The following is a 26,088-nucleotide window of genomic DNA, read 5'->3' on the forward strand; positions in this document are numbered from 1 at the left end:
ACTAGAGTGACCTGACTCCAACAGGTTTAACAATATTAATCCACTAGAGTGACCTGACTCCAACAGGCTTAACAATATTAATCCACTAGAGTGACCTGACTCCAACAGGCTTACCAGTATTAATCCACTAGAGTGACCTGACTCCAACAGGCTTAACAGTATTAATCCACTAGAGTGACCTGACTCCAACAGGCTTAACAGTATTAATCCACTAGAGTGACCTGACTCCAACAGGTTTAACAATATTAATCCACTAGAGTGACCTGACTCCAACAGGTTTAACAATATTAATCCACTAGAGTGACCTGACTCCAACAGGTTTAACAATATTAATCCACTAGAGTGACCTGACTCCACCAGGCTTAACAATATTAATCCACTACAGTGACCTGACTCCAACAGGTTTAACAATATTAATCCACTAGAGTGACCTGACTCCAACAGGTTTAACAATATTAATCCACTAGAGTGACCTGACTCCAACAGGCTTAACAGTATTAATCCACTAGAGTGACCTGACTCCAACAGTTTTAACAGTATTAATCCACTAGAGTGACCTGACTCAAATGGGATTAACAGTATTAATCCACTAGAGTGACCTGACTCCACCAGGCTTAAAAATATTAATCCACTAGAGTGACCTGACTCCAACAGGCTTAACAGTATTAATCCACTAAAGTGACCTGACTCCAACAGGCTTAACAGTATTAATCCACTAGAGTGACCTGACTCCAACAGCCTTACCAGTATTAATCCACTAGAGTGACCTGACTCCAACAGGCTTAACAATATTAATCCACTAGAGTGACCTGACTCCAACAGGCTTACCAGTATTAATCCACTAGAGTGACCTGACTCCAACAGGCTTAACAGTATTAATCCACTAGAGTGACCTGACTCCAACAGGCTTACCAGTATTAATCCACTAGAGTGACCTGACTCCAACAGGCTTAACAATATTAATCCACTAGAGTGACCTGACTCCAACAGGCTTACCAGTATTAATCCACTAGAGTGACCTGACTCCAACAGGTTTACCAGTATTAATCCACTAGAGTGACCTGACTCCAACAGGTTTAACAATATTAATCCACTAGAGTGACCTGACTCCAACAGGTTTAACAATATTAATCCACTAGAGTGACCTGACTCCAACAGGTTTAACAATATTAATCCACTAGAGTGACCTGACTCCAACAGGCTTAACAGTATTAATCCACTAGAGTGACCTGACTCCAACAGGTTTAACAGTATTAATCCACTAGAGTGACCTGACTCCAACAGGCTTAACAGTATTAATCCACTAGAGTGACCTGACTCCACCAGGCTTAACAGTATTAATCCACTAGAGTGACCTGACTCCAACAGGCTTAACAGTATTAATCCACTAGAGTGACCTGACTCCACCAGGCTTAACAGTATTAATCCACTAGAGTGACCTGACTCCAACAGGCTTAACAGTATTAATCCACTAGAGTGACCTGACTCCAACAGGCTTACCAGTATTAATCCACTAGAGTGACCTGACTCCAACAGGTTTAACAATATTAATCCACTAGAGTGACCTGACTCCAACAGGCTTAACAATATTCATCCACTAGAGTGACCTGACTCCAACAGGCTTACCAGTATTAATCCACTAGAGTGACCTGACTCCAACAGGCTTAACAGTATTAATCCACTAGAGTGACCTGACTCCAACAGGCTTAACAGTATTAATCCACTAGAGTGACCTGACTCCAACAGGTTTAACAATATTAATCCACTAGAGTGACCTGACTCCAACAGGTTTAACAATATTAATCCACTAGAGTGACCTGACTCCAACAGGTTTAACAATATTAATCCACTAGAGTGACCTGACTCCACCAGGCTTAACAATATTAATCCACTACAGTGACCTGACTCCAACAGGTTTAACAATATTAATCCACTAGAGTGACCTGACTCCAACAGGTTTAACAATATTAATCCACTAGAGTGACCTGACTCCAACAGGTTTAACAGTATTAATCCACTAGAGTGACCTGACTCCAACAGGCTTAACAGTATTAATCCACTAGAGTGACCTGACTCCAACAGTTTTAACAGTATTAATCCACTAGAGTGACCTGACTCAAATGGGATTAACAGTATTAATCCACTAGAGTGACCTGACTCCACCAGGCTTAAAAATATTAATCCACTAGAGTGACCTGACTCCAACAGTCTTAACAGTATTAATCCACTAAAGTGACCTGACTCCAACAGGCTTAACAGTATTAATCCACTAGAGTGACCTGACTCCAACAGGCTTACCAGTATTAATCCACTAGAGTGACCTGACTCCAACAGGCTTAACAATATTAATCCACTAGAGTGACCTGACTCCAACAGGCTTACCAGTATTAATCCACTAGAGTGACCTGACTCCAACAGGCTTAACAGTATTAATCCACTAGAGTGACCTGACTCCAACAGGCTTACCAGTATTAATCCACTAGAGTGACCTGACTCCAACAGGCTTAACAATATTAATCCACTAGAGTGACCTGACTCCAACAGGCTTACCAGTATTAATCCACTAGAGTGACCTGACTCCAACAGGTTTACCAGTATTAATCCACTAGAGTGACCTGACTCCAACAGGTTTAACAATATTAATCCACTAGAGTGACCTGACTCCAACAGGCTTAACAGTATTAATCCACTAGAGTGACCTGACTCCAACAGGCTTACCAGTATTAATCCACTAGAGTGACCTGACTCCAACAGGCTTACCAGTATTAATCCACTAGAGTGACCTGACTCCAACAGGCTTACCAGTATTAATCCACTAGAGTGACCTGACTCCAACAGGTTTAACAATATTAATCCACTAGAGTGACCTGACTCCAACAGGCTTAACAGTATTAATCCACTAGAGTGACCTGACTCCAACAGGTTTAACAATATTAATCCACTAGAGTGACCTGACTCCAACAGGTTTAACAATATTAATCCACTAGAGTGACCTGACTCCAACAGGCTTAACAGTATTAATCCACTAGAGTGACCTGACTCCACCAGGCTTAACAGTATTAATCCACTAGAGTGACCTGACTCCAACAGGCTTAACAGTATTAATCCACTAGAGTGACCTGACTCCAACAGGTTTAACAATATTAATCCACTAGAGTGACCTGACTCCAACAGGCTTAACAGTATTAATCCACTAGAGTGACCTGACTCCAACAGTCTTAACAGTATTAATCCACTAAAGTGACCTGACTCCAACAGGCTTAACAGTATTAATCCACTAGAGTGACCTGACTCCAACAGGCTTACCAGTATTAATCCACTAGAGTGACCTGACTCCAACAGGCTTAACAATATTAATCCACTAGAGTGACCTGACTCCAACAGGCTTACCAGTATTAATCCACTAGAGTGACCTGACTCCAACAGGCTTAACAATATTAATCCACTAGAGTGACCTGACTCCAACAGGCTTACCAGTATTAATCCACTAGAGTGACCTGACTCCAACAGGCTTAACAGTATTAATCCACTAGAGTGACCTGACTCCAACAGGCTTACCAGTATTAATCCACTAGAGTGACCTGACTCCAACAGGCTTAACAATATTAATCCACTAGAGTGACCTGACTCCAACAGGCTTACCAGTATTAATCCACTAGAGTGACCTGACTCCAACAGGTTTACCAGTATTAATCCACTAGAGTGACCTGACTCCAACAGGTTTAACAATATTAATCCACTAGAGTGACCTGACTCCAACAGGCTTAACAGTATTAATCCACTAGAGTGACCTGACTCCAACAGGCTTACCAGTATTAATCCACTAGAGTGACCTGACTCCAACAGGCTTACCAGTATTAATCCACTAGAGTGACCTGACTCCAACAGGCTTAACAGTATTAATCCACTAGAGTGACCTGACTCCAACAGGCTTACCAGTATTAATCCACTAGAGTGACCTGACTCCAACAGGCTTAACAGTATTAATCCACTAGAGTGACCTGACTCCAACAGGCTTAACAATATTAATCCACTAGAGTGACCTGACTCCAACAGGCTTAACAGTATTAATCCACTAGAGTGACCTGACTCCAACAGGCTTAACAGTATTAATCCACTAGAGTGACCTGACTCCAACAGGCTTAACAATATTAATCCACTAGAGTGACCTGACTCCAACAGGCTTAACAGTATTAATCCACTAGAGTGACCTGACTCCAACAGGCTTAACAATATTAATCCACTAGAGTGACCTGACTCCAACAGGCTTAACAGTATTAATCCACTAGAGTGACCTGACTCCAACAGGATTAACAATATTAATCCACTAGAGTGACCTGACTCCAACAGGCTTAACAGTATTAATCCACTAGAGTGACCTGACTCCAACAGGTTTAACAATATTAATCCACTAGAGTGACCTGACTCCAACAGGCTTAACAGTATTAATCCACTAGAGTGACCTGACTCCAACAGGATTAACAGTATTAATCCACTAGAGTGACCTGACTCCAACAGGATTAACAGTATTAATCCACTAGAGTGACCTGACTCCAACAGGTTTAACAATATTAATCCACTAGAGTGACCTGACTCCAACAGGTTTAACAGTATTAATCCACTAGAGTGACCTGACTCCAACAGGATTAACAGTATTAATCCATTATAGTGACCTGACTCCAACAGGATTAACAGTATTAATCCATTATAGTGACCTGACTCCAACAGGCTTAACAGTATTAATCCACTAGAGTGACCTGACTCCAACAGGCTTAACAGTATTAATCCACTAGAGTGACCTGACTCCAACAGGCTTAACAGTATTAATCCACTAGAGTGACCTGACTCCAACAGGATTAACAGTATTAATCCACTAGAGTGACCTGACTCCAACAGGATTAACAGTATTAATCCACTAGAGTGACCTGACTCCAACAGGTTTAACAGTATTAATCCACTAGAGTGACCTGACTCCAACAGGCTTAACAGTATTAATTCTCATTTCTAAAGTCACTAATAGAACGGACAGAGATAAAACATAATGCAGAATATTATTACTATTATTACTAATAGAACTAATAGAATATTAACATTGTCGGACAACTTGAGCTGCTGACCGTGGAATAAGCCGTTTTAGTTCATTCACCAGTCGAATGAACAGTGGAGCCGGTGTCGACCACGACACGGGGCCGACCACGACACGGGGCCGACCACGACACGGGGCCGACCACGACACGGGGCCGACCACGACACGGGGCCGACCACGAAACGGGGCCGACCACGAAACGGGGCCGACCACGACACGGGGCCGACCACGACACGGGGCCGACCACGAAACGGGGCCGACCACGAAACGGGGCCGACCACGACACGGGGCCGACCACGACACGTGTCGACCACGACACGGAGCCGGTGTCGACCACGACACGGAGCCGGTGACACACTAGTGACAAAGACCAGCTCCTACTAATTGTGTTGTGCTAAACTGCTGTGGCAGCAAGTGACAGCTCCAGAGGATTAGTGCCTAACAGCTGGAGGCCATAGGGAGGGAGGGGAGAGAGAGGGGAGGGAGGGGAGAGAGAGGGGAGGGAGGGGGAGAGAGAGGGGATGGGTGGGGAAAGGGAGTGAGGGGAGGGGAGGGAGGGGGAGAGAGAGATGGATGGAGGGAGGGGGAGAGAGAGGGGAGGGAGGGATGAATGGAGGGAGGGCGGCGGGGATGGAGGGAGGGGAGGGATGGAGAAAGGGAGGGAGGGGGAGAGAGAGAGAGGGATGGGGAGGGAGGGAGGGGGGATGGAGGAAGAGAGAGAGGGGAGGGAGGGAGGGATGGATGAAGGGAGAGAGAGAGGGGAGGGAGGGATGGATGGAGGGAGGGGGTGAGAGTCTTAAGACCCATGTTATTCAGGGTAAATTCACAGTTAAAATTCACTGTCACTCAATTCAATTCAAGGGGCTTTATTGGCATGGGAAACATATGTTAACATTGCCAAAGCAAGTGAGGTAGATAATATACAAAAGTGAAATAAACAATACAAATTAACAGTAAACATTACACTCACAGAATTTGTAACGATGTACAAATGGTTAAAGTACAAATAGGGAAAATAAATAAACATAAATATGGGTTGTATTTACAATGGTGTTTGTTCTTCACTGGTTGACCTTTTCTTGTGGAAACAGGTCACAAATCTTGCTGCTGTGATGTCACACTGTGGTATTTCACCCAGTAAATATGGGAGTTTATCAAAATTGGATTTGTTTTCTAATTCTTTGTGGATCTGTGTGATCTGAGGGAAATATGTGTCTCTAATATGGTCATACATTGGGCAGGAGGTTAGGAAGTGCAGCTCAGTTTCCACCTCATTTTGGGGGCAGTGAGCACATAGCCTGTCTTCTCTTGAGAGCCATGTCTGCCTACGGCGGCCTTTCTCAATAGCAAGGCTATGCTCACTGAGTCTGTACATAGTCAAAGCTTTCCTTAAGTTTGGGTCAGTCACAGTGGTCAGGTATTCTGCCACTGTGTCCTCTCTGTTTTGGGCCGAATAGTATTCTAGTTTGCTCAGTTTTTTTGTTAATTCTTTCCAATGTGTCAAGTAATTATCTTTTTGTTTTCTCATGATTTGGTTGGGTCTAATTTCTGTCCTGGGGCTCTGTGGGGTGTGTTTGTGAACAGAGCCCCAGGACCAGCTTGCTTAGGGGACTCTTCTCCAGCTTCATCTATCTGTATGTGATGGCTTTGTTATGGAAGGTTTGGGAATTGCTTCCTTGTAGAATTTAACGTCTCTTTTCTGGATTTTGATACTTAGCGGGTATCGGCCTAATTCTGCTCTGCATGCATTATTTGGTGTTCTACGTTGTACACAGCGAATATTTTTCGCAGAATTCTGCAAGCAGAGTCTCAATTTGGTGTTTGTCCCATTTTGTGAATTCTTGGTTGGTGAGCGGACCCCAGACCTCACAACCATAAAGGGCAATGAGTTCTGTAACTGATTCAAGTATTTTTATCCAGATCCTAATTGGTATGTTTGAATTTTACGTTCCTTTTGATGGCATAGAAGGCCCTTCTTGCCTTGGAGAAGGGCCTTCACAGAGCCAGAGACAGACTATTTGTCTGGTTCTGTGAATGTGACTGTGGGTAGGGGACATTCACAGCCATATAATCAATTTAGCCATAATCAGTGTCATTCTGCACCATGGGACATTTCCTGTGTAGCACACAGGCAAAAATACCAACAATCCTTTCTGAAGATTATACTTGTAGTTCTAGAATCTAATTGAACTATGTTTTTGGAAGCACTGCAGGAAAGAGATCCCACGGAACTGGCATCAACTTCCTGAGTGGCACAGCGCTCTAAGGCACTGCAGGAAAGAGATCCCACGGAACTGGCATCAACTTCCCGAGTGGCACAGCGCTCTAAGGCACTGCAGGAAAGAGATCCCACGGAACTGGTATCAACTTCCCGAGTGGCACAGCGCTCTAAGGCACTGCAGGAAAGAGATCCCACGGAACTGGCATCAATTTCCCGAGTGGCACAGCGCTCTAAGGCACTGCAGGAAAGAGATCCCACGGAACTGGCATCAACTTCCCGAGTGGCACAGCGGTCTAAGGCACTGCAGGAAAGAGATCCCACGGAACTGGCATCAACTTCCCGAGTGGCACAGCGCTCTAAGGCACTGCAGGAAAGAGATCCCACGGAACTGGCATCAACTTCCTGAGTGGCACAGCGGTCTAAGGCACTGCAGGAAAGAGATCTCACGGAACTGGCATCAACTTCCTGAGTGGCACAGCGCTCTAAGGCACTGCAGGAAAGAGATCCCACGGAACTGGCATCAACTTCCTGAGTGGCACAGCGGTCTAAGGCACTGCAGGAAGGAGATCCCACGGAACTGGTATCAACTTCCTGAGTGGCACAGCGCTCTAAGGCACTGCAGGAAAGAGATCCCACGGAACTGGCATCAACTTCCTGAGTGGCACAGCGGTCTAAGGCACTGCAGGAAAGAGATCCCACGGAACTGGCATCAACTTCCTGAGTGGCACAGCGCTCTAAGGCACTGCAGGAAAGAGATCCCACGGAACTGGCATCAACTTCCTGAGTGGCACAGCGGTCTAAGGCACTGCAGGAAAGAGATCTCACGGAACTGGCATCAACTTCCTGAGTGGCACAGCGCTCTAAGGCACTGCAGGAAGGAGATCCCACGGAACTGGCATCAACTTCCTGAGTGGCACAGCGGTCTAAGGCACTGCAGGAAGGAGATCCCACGGAACTGGTATCAACTTCCTGAGTGGCACAGCGCTCTAAGGCACTGCAGGAAAGAGATCCCACGGAACTGGCATCAACTTCCTGACTGGCACAGCGCTCTAAGGCACTGCAGGAAAGAGATCCCACGGAACTGGCATCAACTTCCTGAGTGGCACAGCGCTCTAAGGTACTGCAGGAAAGAGATCCCACGGAACTGGCATCAACTTCCTGAGTGGCACAGCGGTCTAAGGCACTGCATATCAGTGCTAGAGGCGTCACTACAGACACCCTGGTTCGATTCCAGGCTGTATCGCAACCGGCCGTGATTGGGAGTCACATAGGGCGGCGCACAATTGGCCCAGCGTCGTCCGGGTTTGGCCGGTGTAGGCCCTCAACTGACTTGCCTAGTTAAATAAAAGTTAAATTTAAAAAAATAGTTTTCCAAGACAAATGGATCTTTGTTTAAAACATCTCTGGCCCAAACAGAGACACAACACAGTTCATAAACCCTGGAATGAATAGCCATATTCTCATAAACCGTGCTGATATTTCTGCTTGGAAAACATCTAAATCAGATCACAGTGAGAGGGAGAGGCCATTCAATACTCCAATCTGTTCCTAGACTCAATGAACAACTGGGTGAGGTTGGGGATGCGAACTACTAAATTTATGCGTACGTGACTAATGGGAATTGGGGTATTTACAGGTATATCTGGGTCATGTTAAGCCCATGATCTCAGGCATCATACAAAACGAGTGGATTCTTAACCTGGATGCCTGTCTGCTTCTGCTCTCTGGCCACGGGATCAGATCTGGGAACCAGGCTAGTGAGATCAGATCTGGGAACCAGGCTAGAGAGATCAGATCTGGGACTTGGCTAGAGAGATCAGATCTGGGACCAGGGCTAGTTAGATCAGATCTGGGACCAGGGCTAGTGAGATCAGATCTGGGACCAGGCTAGTTAGATCAGATCTGGGACCAGGGCTAGTGAGATCAGATCTGGGAACCAGGCTAGTGAGATCAGATCTGGGACCAGGCTGGTGAGATCAGATCTGGGACCAGGGCTAGTGAGATCAGATCTAAGACCAGGGCTAGTGAGATCAGATCTGGGACCAGGCTGGAGAGATCAGATCTGGGACCAGGCTGGAGAGATCAGATCTGGGACCAGGCTGGAGAGATCAGATCTGGGACCAGGCTGGTGAGATCAGATCTGGGACCAGGCTAGTGAGATCAGATCTGGGAACCAGGCGAGTGAGATCAGATCTGGGAACCAGGCGAGTGAGATCAGATCTGGGACCAGGGCTAGTGAGATCAGATCTGGGAACCAGGCTAGTGAGATCAGATCTGGGAACCAGGCTAGTGAGATCAGATCTGGGACCAGGGCTAGTGAGATCAGATCTGGGACCAGGCTAGTGAGATCAGATCTGGGAACCAGGCTAGTGAGATCAGATCTGGGACCAGGGTAGTGAGATCAGATCTGGTACCAGGCTAGTGGGATCAGATATGGGACCAGGGCTGGTGAGATCAGATCTGGGATCAGCCTAGAGAGATCGGATCTAGGACCAGGCTAGAGAGTTCAGATCTGAGACCAGGCTAGTGGGATCAGATCTGGGACCAGGGCTAGTGGATTCTGCTGTAAGTAAGCAGAGTCATATCTAAAGTCTTATGTGCAGCTTCAGGGTCTAAGACATAGGATTCTCTGTCCCAAATAGCATGATGTTCCCTGTGTAGTGCACTACTTTTGACCAGATCCTATAGGGTCCAGGACAAAAGTAGTGCACTACGTAGGCAATAGGATGCCATTTGGGACAAAGACACAGCTAATGGTATTAATATCAGGCTCCCTGCAGGCTGGAGCTATATTTATAAGGGTCTCAGTAGGGACTGACCTTCCCAATGCAGCCGGCTGGCATTTCACACTTCACAACAAGATCCTGGCAGAAGTGTATTACTTGAATGCTGTCACTTTTTGATTTTCAATAACAACTCTGTACTACCCTTATATGGAAAAACTCCAGTGTAAAGAATTATGATGTGGATGAGATCAGGGGGGGAAAAAAAGTTCATACCAGGACATTAGAAAAGGGTATCGGTAGCAGACTATGAAGTGGCTGACATGGTTTTGTATGGAACTAATGTTTGATGTATGGCCTCATTGTTGCCTTATTAGATATGTCCCCACGTGTCATGTATGGGACTGTATGCTACTATACCAATTAAGAGATTTTCAACAACAAAAAATACATCATTATATAAATACTAGATACTGTATTTGTCACACCCTGGCCTCTGTTATATTGATTTTCTTTATTAGTTTAGTTAGGTCAGGGTGTGACATGGGGGATGTTTGTGTGTTTTGTCTAGTTTAGGGTGTGTGTATTGTTTAGGGGGTTGTGTATGGGGTTGTGTTCAGTGTAGGTGTTTAGGAAAGTCTATGGTTGCCTGGTTTGGTTCTCAATCAGAGACAGCTGTTTATTGTTGTCTCTGATTGGGAGCCATATTTAAGGCAGCCATAGGCTTTAGGTGATTGTGGGTAATTGTCTATGTTCTATGTTGCATGTGTGCACTTAGTTCGTTTTAGCTTCACGTTTGTTTTTTGTTCGTTTAGGAAGTGTTTGTTTTCTTCAATAAAAGAAGATGGCTTTTTTTCACGCTGCGCCTTGGTCCACTCATTTGTCATATAACGGTCGTGACAGTATTGGGAATCAAAGGGGAAATATTGTTATTTTTTATTATTATTGAAATTCATTGAAACTCATATTTTAGATCTGAATACCGTCGTATTAATTCCAAAACTCACCTGTGTACTTTTCCCAGTTTGAGTTGTGCCAGATACTATGACAAGTCGATTGTTCACCAGGATATCCAAAAATTCCTCTCTAGCTTTCCAAACAGGTAGAGACTTTCTCTCTTGCAGTAGTTTATAATAACGAGAGGAGAAGGGCAATCCGTCAAATCGGTTCAGCTCCAGATCCTCTCCGAAGACAAAAGCTTCTTCCACACAGTCAGCAGTTCCCGAATCTGAACAAATCTCTTTCTCCATCAAATGATTGTCCTGCTCCGACATGGTTGATCCACCCGCCATGGAAAGGATCGAGGATCCCCGTTGAGAGCGCAACAACTGTTGGCAACAGTTATTATAATCAAAGGCACAGAGAACCGTTTATCCCCCCTCAAAAAACGAACTCACCGACACAGACTAATCCATGTAACAATCACAACGTAGACTTGGAGTTCAACGTATGATCTAAAACAGATTTCCGTTCATGTTTTGTTGACAAATGTGAAGAAATTTCAGGACAAACAAACATGCAGTTTTTCTTCCTTTGATTTCGGATTAAAACTCTATTACCCGTTTGTTGTCTGTCAATCCGCAGCGCTGTTGCGCTATTGGCCACCGGCATGGTCAAACACGTGGGTTGATTTGCATAGGCGACACGAGTCACTGAACAAGAATTAATGTGCGCCTAAATATGATCACGTGACCACTAGGCCGACTGTAGGCTAATAACCCTCTTATAATAATCGAATAGTATTGACAGGGAGAGGGCGTGTGCAGCAGTGGAGGCTGGTAGAATGAGCTAAAGGAGGACGGGCTCATTGTAATGGGCTGGAATGGAATTATAGGAACAGATTCGGAGAACATTGGGATGAATTGTATTAATAGACAACAAAAAAAACAAGACCACTTTAGTGTTTAAAAAACATTTTACTGATACTGCTCAAGTGTTCAAAAGTTTGTGTGTATTGACATAGACACTAAAGTGTATCAAATAATGATCTTACAAAAAGCGATCTGTCCATGATAACGTGTGGTGTTTACATGTAACATATTGTGTTTTCTATGTAACACAGACAAAAAGGAACTTTCAAACAGAACATACAGGTAGGACAGAGGACAGGTAGGACAGAGGACAGGTACAGTAGGACACAGGACAGTAATACAGGTGTGACTACAGGTAGGACACAGGACAGTAATACTGGTGTGACTACAGGTAGGACACAGGACAGTAATACAGGTGTGACTACAGGTAGGACACAGGACAGTAATACAGGTGTGACTACAGGTAGGACACAGGACAGTAATACTGGTGTGACTACAGGTAGGACACAGGACAGTAATACAGGTGTGACTACAGGTAGGACACAGGACAGTAATACAGGTGTGACTACAGGTAGGACACAGGACAGTAATACAGGTGTGACTACAGGTAGGACACAGGACAGTAATACAGGTGTGACTACAGGTAGGACACAGGACAGTAATACTGATGTGACTACAGGTAGGACACAGGACAGTAATACAGGTGTGACTACAGGTAGGACACAGGACAGTAATACAGGTGTGACTACAGGTAGGACACAGGACAGTGATACTGGTGTGACTACAGGTAGGACACAGGACAGTAATACAGGTGTGACTACAGGTAGAACACAGGACAGTAATACTGGTGTGACTACAGGTAGGACACAGGACAGTAATACAGGTGTGACTACAGGTAGAACACAGGACAGTAATACTGGTGTGACTACAGGTAGGACACAGGACAGTAATACAGGTGTGACTACAGGTAGGACACAGGACAGTAATACTGATGTGACTACAGGTAGGACACAGGACAGTAATACAGGTGTGACTACAGGTAGGACACAGGACAGTGATACTGGTGTGACTACAGGTAGGACACAGGACAGTAATACAGGTGTGACTACAGGTAGGACACAGGACAGTAATACAGGTGTGACTACAGGTAGGACACAGGACAGTGATACTGGTGTGACTACAGGTAGGACACAGGACAGTAATACAGGTGTGACTACAGGTAGGACACAGGACAGTAATACTGATGTGACTACAGGTAGGACACAGGACAGTAATACAGGTGTGACTACAGGTAGGACACAGGACAGTAATACTGGTGTGACTACAGGTAGGACACATGACAGTAATACAGGTGTGACTACAGGTAGAACACAGGACAGTAATACTGGTGTGACTACAGGTAGGACACAGGACAGTAATACAGGTGTGACTACAGGTAGGACACAGGACAGTAATACTGATGTGACTACAGGTAGGACACAGGACAGTAATACTGATGTGACTACAGGTAGGACACAGGACAGTAATACAGGTGTGACTACAGGTAGGACACAGGACAGTAATACAGGTGTGACTACAGGTAGGACACAGGACAGTAATACTGGTGTGACTACAGGTAGGACACAGGACAGTAATACTGGTGTGACTACAGGTAGGACACAGGACAGTAATACAGGTGTGACTACAGGTAGGACACAGGACAGTAATACTGGTGTGACTACAGGTAGGACACAGGACAGTAATACTGATGTGACTACAGGTAGGACACAGGACAGTAATACAGGTGTGACTACAGGTAGGACACAGGACAGTAATACAGGTGTGACTACAGGTAGGACACAGGACAGTAATACAGGTGTGACTACAGGTAGGACACAGGACAGTAATACAGGTGTGACTACAGGTAGGACACGGGACAGTAATACAGGTGTGACTACAGGTAGGACACAGGACAGTAATACTGGTGTGACTACAGGTAGGACACAGGACAGTAATACTGATGTGACTACAGGTAGGACACAGGACAGTAATACAGGTGTGACTACAGGTAGGACACAGGACAGTAATACAGGTGTGACTACAGGTAGGACACAGGACAGTAATACAGGTGTGACTACAGGTAGGACACAGGACAGTAATACAGGTGTGACTACAGGTAGGACACAGGACAGTAATACAGGTGTGACTACAGGTAGGACACGGGACAGTAATACAGGTGTGACTACAGGTAGGACACAGAACAGTAATACTGATGTGACTACAGGTAGGACACAGGACAGTAATACTGGTGTCATGGCAACAAGACTTTCAAACAGCAAAGTAAACAAGGTAAAACTAGTTTAACACAATAGAACGTCATAGTAAAAATAACTGATTGTGAATCTATGGATCTCTGTCGCCAAAAGCCAAGAGATTAAATACTAAATACTAGATAGACATGACAGAACATCTCTGGTTTTCCATCTAGATATTTGAGAACAAGACGTGTGTGCTTAAAATAAAGTTGAACAGTGTGAATTAAAAGTTTTGAACAATACCGTCAACAATTACAGCCTTCACACTGTAATAAAAACCATAAAATAATGTAATAAAATAATCACCTTGTAGCTTCTGAGTTTTACGACATAAAGACTAAGACACGTCTGGACTGTGTAGTAACACGTAATAAAACCCCTGGACTGTGTAATAACACATCTGGACTGTGTAATAACACATCTGGACTGTGTAATGACACCTCTGGACTGTGTAATAACACATCTGGACTGTGTAATAACACCTCTGGACTGAGTAATAACACCTCTGGACTGGGTAATAACACATCTGGCCTGTGTAATAACACCTCTGGACTGTGTAATAACACCTCTGGACTGTGTAATAACACATCTGGCCTGTGTAATAACACCTCTGGACTGTGTAATAACACCTCTGGACTGTGTAATAACACCTCTGGACTGGGTAATAACACCTCTGGACTGTGTAATAACACACCTGGACTGTGTAATAACACATCTGGACTGTGTAATAACACACCTGGACTGTGTAATAACACCTCTGGACTGTGTAATAACACCTCTGGACTGTATAATTATAACTCATGCTCAGTTATGTATGACAGGTCAACAAGAAATGGGTGGATAGTGTGCAAAAAGCAATGAAATTTGTGTAATGACACGTCTGGACTTGTGTAATGACACGTCTGGACTTGTGTAATGACACGTCTGGACTTGTGTAATGACACGTCTGGACTGTGTAATAACACGTCTGGACTGTGTAATAACACGTCTGGACTGTGTAATAACACCTCTGGACTGTGTAATAACACATCTGGACTTGTGTAATAACACGTCTGGACTGTGTAATAACACGTCTGGACTGTGTAATAACACCTCTGGACTTGTGTAATAACACGTCTGGACTGTGTAATAACTGCGTAATATCTTAATTAACAACACCTCAGTATAGCCACTCAACATTTGAGAACAGAAGTCAATCTGATTTAATCAGGCTAACATCGGGCACAACGGCAAATTAAAAACCCAGGGGGCGTGTTCAGCAGGACGCAACGTTTTGTAACATTCAGACAGAAATATGCCACGTAGAACAAAACCCCCGTCTCTGACATGTAGAATAAGGAATCACTTCTGCTCTATTTGTGGCATTTCTATCTGCAACATTCGCCGACGTTTCGCTACCGAACGTTGGCCCCGCGGTGCATAATAACCAGTAATCAACCATGAGAGTTGAGAGTCAGTGTTTGGGAGGATTGTGGTTGTCTCAGTGGTGATACACAGTCAGGGTAAAGTAAGCTAAAACAACCTCTAAACCTTCTTTCACCAGGTACAAACCAGCGAGTGAATTACTTCCATGGCAAAAGGAATGATTTTCCACCTCTTAAAGAGGCTTCTGTTTTGCTTATAAAACCGTAGCGTTCAATTCCAATTACCACTTGTTACTTGCCCTTTCTGTTGGGTAGCCCTGCTTCTGACTGACGGTCTGACATAATCACACAATCAAGGGTTTATGTAGTGCTATGTAGTGTTTATGTAGTGCTTATGTAGGGCTACGTAGTGTCTATATATGTAGTGCTTGTGGGTGTTGAGATAACTCTTGGGTCGGCTGCTGATTATAAGGTTATTGAATGGTTGATGTAAGGTTGGTTTAAGGTTGGTGTAAGATTGGTGTAAGGTTGGTGTAAGATTGGTGTATAGCTGGTTTAAGGTTGGTGTATGGTTGGTGTAAGGTTGTTGTAAGGTTGGTGTTAGGTTGGTGTATGGTTGTTGTTAGGTTTGTGTTAGGTTGGTGTATGGTTTGTGTATGGTTGGTGTTAGGTAGGTGTTAGGTTGGTGTATGGTTGTTGTGAGGTTGGTGTTAGGTTTGTGTTAGGTTGGTGTATGGTTTGTGTATGGTTGGTGTTAGGTTTGTGTATGGTTGTTGTGAGATTGGTGTATGGTTTGTGTATGGTTGGTGTATGGTTGGTGTTAGGTTGGTGTTATGTTGGTGTATGGTTGTTGTGAGGTTGGTGTTAGGCTTGTGTTAGGTTGGTGTATGGTTTGTGTATGGTTGGTGTTAGGTTTGTGTATGGTTGTTGTGAGGTTGGTGTTAGGTTTGTGTTAGGTTGGTGTATGGTTTGTGTAAGGTTTGTGTTAGGTTGGTGTATGGTTTGTGTATGGTTTGTGTATTGTTGGTGTATGGTTGTTGTAAGGTTTGTGTTAGGTTGGTGTATGGTTTCTGTATGGTTTGTGTATGGTTGGTGTATGGTTGTTGTCAGGTTTGTGTTAGGTTGGTGTGTGCAGCGGCTTGTGAAAGTTTTCACCCCCTTGGCATTTTTCCAATTTTATTGCCTGGAATTAAAATAGATTTTTTGTGGGGGTTTGTATCATTTGATTTACACAACATGCCGACCACTTTGAAGATGCAAATTCTTATTTATTGTGAAACAAACAAGAAATAAGACAAAACAAATGAAAACTTGAGTGTGCGCAACTACTACTTTGTAGAGCCACGTTTTGCAGCAGATACAGCTGCACGTCTCTTCTCGTGTCACGAGAATTATGTTCTCCAGGTACATAACCCAAATCAATTAACTACTCCGTCTGCAACCCAGGATTTGTAAGATACTGGTCGAATGAAACAGACGGAGGCCCCAGCTATGATGGTCAAAATGTTTATTCACGGGCGCGCTCCTTCGTTGTACAAAACCGTTCATTTTATACTAGCTCCTTACGCACATACTTTTGCACACAAACAGTAGGTATCCTACGCACATTTTTATTTATTTTATTTTATTTTACCGTTATTTTACCAGGTAAGTTGACTGAGAACACGTTCTCATTTGCAGCAACGACCTGGGGAATAGTTACAGGGGAGAGGAGGGGGATGAATGAGCCAATTGTAAACTGGGGATTATTAGGTGACCATGATGGTTTGAGGGCCAGATTGGGAATTTAGCCAGGACACCGGGGTTAACACCCCTACTCTTACGATAAGTGCCATGGGATCTTTAATGACCTCAGAGAGTCAGGACACCCGTTTAACGTCCCATCCGAAAGACGGCACCCTATACAGGACAGTGTCCCCAATCACTGCCCTGGGGCATTGGGATATTTTTTAGACCAGAGGAAAGAGTGCCTCCTACTGGCCCTCCAACACCACTTCCAGCAGCATCTGGTCTCCCATCCAGGGACTGACCAGGACCAACCCTGCTTAGCTTCAGAAGCAAACCAGCAGTGGTATGCAGGGTGGTATGCTGCTGACATACTTTATCAATACCCAGCCGACAAAGATTAGGGACCGTGAGAAGCACTTCCTGTCCTCCCTCAAATCTCTCTGTGGCCCCTAGCCAAGGTCGGCACCGAATCTTGCTCAGACAGTCTGTTTAAGATACTATAGAGACATATTGTACATGTAACAGTATAACTTTAGTCCGTCCCCTCGCCCCGACCCGGGCGCGAACCAGGGACCCTCTGCACACATCAACAACAGTCACCCCACGAAGCATCGTTACCCATCGCTCCACAAAGGCCGCGGCCCTTGCAGGGCAAGGGGAACCAGTACTTCAAGGTCTCAAAGCGAGTGACGTCACCGATTGAAACGCTATTAGCGCTCACCACCGCTAACTAGCTAGCCATTTCACATCGGTTACATACAGATATATTGTTTTACTCTAATTCTGACTAAAACTACACACATAATTAATTGTAATTTTACTGACTAAGACTACACACATCATTAATAATAATTTGATGATTCTAATCAATTACATACAATTATATAGTTTCAGGGTGGAATATTCTAATCATTCATTTAAACATATAAATTCCATCCACAGTATGTCTCTATAAGCTTGGCACATCTAGCCATTGGGATTTTTGCCCATTCTTCAAGGCAAAACTGCTCCAGCTCCTTCAAGTTGGATGGGTTTCGCTGGTGTACAGCATTCTTTAAGTCATACCACAGATTCTCAATTGGATTGAGGTCTGGGCTTTAACTAGGCCTGGGAACCTGGGGGTTTGACTGTTTCATTGTAGATGAAATATAGGAGGCGGATTGCTTTTTTCCCTGCTGGTTTCAACACCACTCAAGTGGTGCTTTAGCAGTATGCTTAAGGTCATTGTTCTGCTGGAAGGTGAACCTCCGTCCAAGTCTCAAATCTCTGGAAGACTGAAACAGGTTTCCCTCAAGAATTTCCCTGTATTTAGCGCCATCCATCATTCCTTCAATTCTGACCAGTTTCCCCGTCCCTGCCGATGAAATACATCTCCACAGCATGATGCTGGCACCACCATGCTTCACTGTGGGGATGTTGTTCTCGGGGTGATGAGAGGTGTTGGGTTTGCGCCAGCCATAACATTTTCCTTGATGGCCAAAAAGCTCAATTTGAGTCTTATCTGACCAGAGTACCTTCTTCCATATTTTTGGGGAGTCTCCCACATGCCTTTTGGCGTACACCAAACGTGTTTGCTTATTTCTTTCTTTAAGCAATGGATTATTTCTGGCCACTCTTCCATAAAGCCCAGCTCTGTGGAGTGTACGGCTTAAAGTGGTCCTATGGGCAGATACTTCAATCTCCGCTGTGAAGCTTTGCAGCTCCATCAGGGTTATCTTTGGTCTCTTTGTTGCCTCTCTGATTAATGCCCTCCTTGCCTGGTCCGTCAGTTTTGGTGGGCGGCCCTCTCTTGGCAGGTTTGTTGTGGTGCAATATTCTTTCCATTTTTTTATAATGGATTTAATGGTGCTCCGTGGGATGTTCATAGTTTCTGATATTTTTTTAGAACCCAACCCTGATCTGTACTTCTCCACAACTTTGTGCCTGACCTGTTTGGAGCGCTCCTTGGTCTTCATGTCGCCGCTTGCCCGGTGGTGCCCCTTGCTTAGTGGTGTTGCAGACTCTGGGGCCTTTCAGAACAGGTGTATATATACTGAGATCATGTGACAGATCATGTGACACTTAGATTGCACACAGGTGGACTTTATTTAACTAATTATGTGACTTCTGAAGGTAATTGGTTGCACCAGATCTTATTTAGGGGCTTCATAGCAAAGGGGGTGAGTACATATGCACACACCACTTTTCAGTTTTTTATGATTTTTTTTATTTTAAGTTATTTTTTTCATTTCACTTCACCAATTTGGACTACTTTCTGTATGTCCATTACATGAAATCCAAATAAAAATCAATTTAAATTACAGGTTATAATGCAACAAAATCGGAAAAACGCCAAGGGGGATGAATACTTTTGTAAGGCACTGTAGTTGGTGTAAGATTGGTGTAAGATTGGTGTAAGGTTGGTGTAAGGTTGGTGTATAGTTGGTGTATAGTTGGTGTATAGTTGGTAAAAGATTGGTGTATAGTTGGTGTAAGGTTTGTGTATGGTTGGTGTATAGTTGGTGAAAGATTGGTGTATAGCTGGTGTAAGGTTGGTGAAAGGTTGATGTGTAGTTGGTGAAAGATTGGTGTATAGTTGGTGTAAGGTTGGTGTATGGTTGGTGTATAGTTGGTAAAAGATTGGTGTATAGCTGGTGTAAGGTTGGTGAAAGGTTGGTGTATAGTTGGTGAAAGATTGGTGTATAGATGGTGTAAGGTTGGTGAAAGGTTGGTGTATAGTTGGTGAAAGATTGGTGTATAGCTGGTGTAAGGTTGGTGTTAGGTTGGTGTATGGTTGTTGTAAGGTTGGTGAAAGGTTGTTATTGGCGTTCCTCAGGGCTCAGTCTCTCAGCATCAGTGCATACATAGTACGGTCACAGAGGGAGAAACAGCTGGCTGTATACTGGATGGAGGAAGACCTGCGGCAGGATTTACCAGTGATGCCGTTGTCTTACAGCAGGTGGCGTCATCCGTCAACCCGAGTCCGTCAACCCGAGTCCGTCAACCCGAGTCCGTCAACCCGAGTCCGTCAACCCAAGTCCGTCAACCCAAGTGCGGATGAAAGTCGCCCTTTCTGATGTTTGTAGATGTCTTTCCCTTTGTTCTGAATCCATTTCATTGAACGCCATGTTCAGGTCTTTACAACTTCCCAGACCTCCAGAGACAGGCTTTGTTAAGTTGGACCTTTCACCTGGCTTCCTGTCCATCAAAACAGATTAAAATATCCCCATGATTGAAATCAAATGGCTAAAACAGTAGAAAACAAATTTAAAATAAACAAAGACTACAAATTACATCCCAAGTGTCTGGCACAGTGCACTGTGTGGTAACTAATTAATAAATACACAAAACATAAATACTTTACATACATGTACCTGAGCTCAGACCTATAGCACCTCTGACATCAGAGCACCAACGGAGGGGAACTGACTCGCTGACACACCAACCGCCCCAACGGTCCGTCCCCGATTATTCAAAACTCAGAGACACCACATCTTAAGGTTTCATAGTGCAAGTGAAATGTCTTTATCGTCTTACAGAAAGAACGTCCTTTAAATTCCCTTCAGTTTAGTCCAGCTGCTCTCAGCTGCTGAACTTGGCGTGGACGATCATACGAGGCTTAGGTAGTGTTGGGGGTTGCTTAGGAACAGATCTGGGGGGGGGGGGGAGAGGGAGATAGATGTTAAAAGTGCATGTTAAGGATCACGTCCAGAAATTCACAAGTGAATGGTTAGAACACGTAGTCTTGGCATGACTGGATACATCGATTCATCTCAGAACGCTGAACAAAATCTAGCCTGGCCAAAATCTTCCTTGTCCAGCCAGTAACAGTCTGTCAAGCGAGACTATATGTCGATTGATCTAATGCTGGGTGTTGTCCAGAGTATCTGGGACGCACCTGTTGTGGTGTGGAACAGGTCTCAGCGGCCTGGGGACACCGGGGACAGGTACAGGGATGGGGACACCGGGGACAGGTACAGGGATGGGGACTCCGACGGCATTGGGGCTACGAATCAGATTACCACTCCTTCCGGGGGAGTTAGGGTTAGGGTTAGCAGGCAAAGGCTTCTGGGTATTCCTGCCCAGGGGGTAGGCAGGTAAAGGCTTCTGGATATTCCTGCCCAGGAGATCGGCAGGTAGAGGCTTCTGGATATTCCTGCCCAGGGGGTCGGCAGGTAGAGGCTTCTGGATATTCCTGCCCAGGGGGTCTGCAGGTAGGGGTTTCTGGGGGGGACTAGGCTTCTCCAAATCCTATTAAAGACAGACACACCGAATCAATCAAAACAATCAATGAATGAAGGAATCAGTCTATCAAGCAATCAAACCAACTCTTTAATGTTCCAATTGGAACACGTGTATAGGGGTGTTACATTTAAAATGAGCCATGATGATTATTCAAAACTTAATCTGAACTGAAAACTGATGGGACCAGTAGACTCAGGTTGATAGTGTTGACTCACACACACCACCAGGGGGCGATCAAAGCCACCTAACTGTACCCCAGGTCTCATCTGACCTCTGTCTGCCTGTATTACCACATCGACACCATCCCTTGTTCACCATGGCAGCCCTCCCTCCCCAGACAGACGGACGGACGGACGGACGGACGGACAGACGGACAGACGGACAGTTTCTCTAAGAAGTAAAGAATGTTTAGATACTCCATACAGTACCATACAGTATCAAACCATACAGAATCATACCATACCACACAGTACCATACAGTACCATACCACACAGTACCATACAGTATCAAACCATACAGTACCATACAGTACCATACAGTATCATACAGTATCATACAGTACCATACAGTACCATACAGTACCATACAGTATCATACAGTACCATACAGTACCATACAGTATCATACAGTATCATACAGTACCATACAGTACCATACAGTATCATACAGTACCATACAGTACCATACAGTACCATACAGTATCATACCACACAGTACCATACAGTATCATACAGTATCATACAGTACCATACAGTACCATACAGTACCTTACAGTACCATACAGTATCATACAGTACCATACAGTACCATACAGTACCATACAGTACCTTACAGTACCATACAGTATCATACAGTATCATACCATACAGTATCATACCATACAGTACCATACAGTACCATACAGTACCATACAGTATCATACAGTACCATACAATACCATACAGTACCATACAGTACCATACCATACAGTGCCATACCATACAGTACCATACAGTACCATACAGTATCATACAGTACCATACAGTACCATACAGTACCATACAGTATCATACCATACAGTACCATACAGTATCATACAGTACCATACAATACCATACAGTACCATACAGTACCATACCATACAGTACCATACCATACAGTACCATACAGTACCATACAGTACCATACCATACAGTACCATACCATACAGTACCAGTACCATACAGTACCATACCATACAGTATCATACCATACAGTACCATACAGTACCATACAGTACCATACAGTATCATACAGTACCATACAATAACATACAGCACCATACAGTACCATACCATACAGTACCATACCATACAGTACCATACAGTACCATACCATACAGTACCATACAGTACCATACAGTACCATACAGTACCATACAGTACCATACCATACAGTACCATACAGTATCATACAGTATCATACAGTACCATACAGTACCATACAGTATCATACAGTACCATACAGTACCATACAGTATCATACAGTACCATACAGTATCATACAGTATCATACAGTACCATACAGTATCATACAGTACCATACAGTACCATACAGTATCATACAGTATCATACAGTACCATACAGTACCATACAGTATCATACAGTACCATACAGTACCATACAGTACCATACAGTATCATACAGTATCATACTATACAGTACCATACAGTATCATACAGTATCATACAGTACCATACAGTACCATACAGTACCATACAGTATCATACAGTATCATACAGTACCATACAGTATCATACAGTACCATACAGTACCATACCATACAGTACCATACAGTATCATACAGTACCATACAGTACCATACAGTACCATACAGTACCATACCATACAGTACCATACAGTATCATACAGTACCATACAGTACCATACAGTACCATACAGTATCATACAGTATCATACAGTACCATACTATACAGTACCATACAGTATCATACAGTATCATACAGTACCATACAGTACCATACAGTACCATACAGTATCATACAGTATCATACAGTATCATACAGTACCATACAGTATCATACAGTACCATACAGTACCATACCATACAGTACCATACAGTATCATACAGTATCATACAGTACCATACAGTACCATACCATACAGTACCATAGAGTATCATACAGTATCATACAGTACCATACAGTACCATACCATACAGTACCATACAGTATCATACAGTACCATACAGTACCATACAGTACCATACCATACAGTACCATACAGTATCATACAGTACCATACAGTACCATACAGTATCATACAGTACCATACAGTACCATACAGTACCATACAGTATCATACAGTACCATACAGTACCATACAGTACCATACAGTATCATACCATACAGTATCATACCATACAGTATCATACCATACAGTACCATACAGTACCATACAGTATCATACAGTACCATACAATACCATACAGTACCATACAGTACCATACAGTATCATACCATACAGTATCATACAGTATCATACCATACAGTACCATACAGTATCATACCATACAGTAATACAGTACCATACAGTATCATACAGTACCATACAGTATCATACAGTACTATACAGTACCATACAGTACCATACCATACAGTACTATACAGTACCATACAGTACCATACAGTATCATACAGTACCATACCATACAGTACCATACAGTACCATACAGTACCATACAGTATCATACCATACAGTACCATACAGTACCATACAGTACCATACAGTACCATACCATACAGTACCATACAGTACCATACAGTACCATACAGTATCATACCATACAGTATCATAAAGTACCTTAAAGTACCATACAGTACCATACAGTACCATACAGTACCATACCATACAGTACCATACAGTACCATACAGTACCATACAGTACCATACCATACAGTACCATACAGTACCATACAGTATCATACAGTACCATACAGTACCATACAGTATCATACAGTACCATACAGTACCATACAGTATCATACAGTACCATACAGTACCATACAGTACCATACCATACAGTACCATACAGTACCATACAGTACCATACAGTATCATACAGTATCATACCATACAGTACCATACAGTACCATACAGTACCATACAGTATCATACCATACAGTACCATACAGTATCATACCATACAGTATCATACCATACAGTATCATACCATACAGTACCATACAGTACCATACCATACAGTACCATACAGTACCATACAGTACCATACAGTACCATACAGTATCATACCATACAGTATCATACAGTACCATACAGTACCATACAGTACCATACAGTACCATACAGTACCATACAGTATCATACAGTACCATACAGTACCATACAGTACCATACAGTACCATACAGTACCATACAGTATCATACAGTATCATACCATACAGTATCATACCATACAGTACCATACAGTACCATACAGTACCATACAGTATCATACAGTACCATACAATACCATACAGTACCATACAGTACCATACCATACAGTACCATACCATACAGTACCATACAGTACCATACAGTATCATACAGTACCATACAGTACCATACAGTACCATACAGTATCATACCATACAGTACCATACAGTATCATACAGTACCATACAATACCATACAGTACCATACAGTACCATACCATACAGTACCATACCATACAGTACCATACAGTACCATACAGTACCATACCATACAGTACCATACCATACAGTACCATACAGTACCATACAGTACCATACCATACAGTATCATACCATACAGTACCATACAGTACCATACAGTACCATACAGTATCATACAGTACCATACAGTATCATACAGTACCATACAGTACCATACCATACAGTACCATACCATACAGTACCATACAGTACCATACCATACAGTACCATACAGTATCATACAGTACCATACAGTACCATACAGTACCATACAGTACCATACAGTACCATACAGTACCATACCATACAGTACCATACAGTATCATACAGTATCATACAGTACCATACAGTACCATACAGTATCATACAGTACCATACAGTACCATACAGTATCATACAGTACCATACAGTATCATACAGTATCATACAGTACCATACAGTATCATACAGTACCATACAGTATCATACAGTATCATACAGTATCATACAGTACCATACAGTACCATACAGTATCATACAGTACCATACAGTACCATACAGTACCATACAGTATCATACAGTATCATACTATACAGTACCATACAGTATCATACAGTATCATACAGTACCATACAGTACCATACAGTACCATACAGTATCATACAGTATCATACAGTACCATACAGTATCATACAGTACCATACAGTACCATACCATACAGTACCATACAGTATCATACAGTACCATACAGTACCATACAGTACCATACAGTACCATACCATACAGTACCATACAGTATCATACAGTACCATACAGTACCATACAGTACCATACAGTATCATACAGTATCATACAGTACCATACTATACAGTACCATACAGTATCATACAGTATCATACAGTACCATACAGTACCATACAGTACCATACAGTATCATACAGTAT

The 26,088-nt window shown here is 43.4% G+C and overlaps 2 protein-coding genes across 2 annotated transcripts in view; both read right to left on the reverse strand.

Moving 5' to 3' along the window:
* Positions 1 to 11,624, reverse strand: part of dhx32a (DEAH (Asp-Glu-Ala-His) box polypeptide 32a) — a 45,088-nt gene extending 33,464 nt beyond the window's left edge. Inside the window, exon 1 of the mRNA XM_055913932.1 lies at positions 11,038 to 11,624. Coding sequence (XP_055769907.1) covers positions 11,038 to 11,322 — 285 coding nt within the window. The 5' untranslated portion in view covers positions 11,323 to 11,624. The remainder of the gene's footprint in view (positions 1 to 11,037) is intronic.
* A 302-nt stretch (positions 11,625 to 11,926) lies between these two features.
* The window catches only part of LOC129845947 (uncharacterized), a gene marked incomplete at its 5' end in the record, with an annotated part of 70,015 nt that continues 55,853 nt past the window's right edge, over positions 11,927 to 26,088 (reverse strand). The window contains 2 exons of the mRNA XM_055913928.1: positions 11,927 to 20,858; positions 21,105 to 21,457. Coding sequence (XP_055769903.1) covers positions 20,789 to 20,858; positions 21,105 to 21,457 — 423 coding nt within the window. The remainder of the gene's footprint in view (positions 20,859 to 21,104; positions 21,458 to 26,088) is intronic.

The sequence above is a fragment of the Salvelinus fontinalis genome, unplaced genomic scaffold (genome assembly GCF_029448725.1).
Source record: "Salvelinus fontinalis isolate EN_2023a unplaced genomic scaffold, ASM2944872v1 scaffold_0410, whole genome shotgun sequence".
Taxonomy (NCBI): Eukaryota; Metazoa; Chordata; class Actinopteri; order Salmoniformes; family Salmonidae; genus Salvelinus; species Salvelinus fontinalis.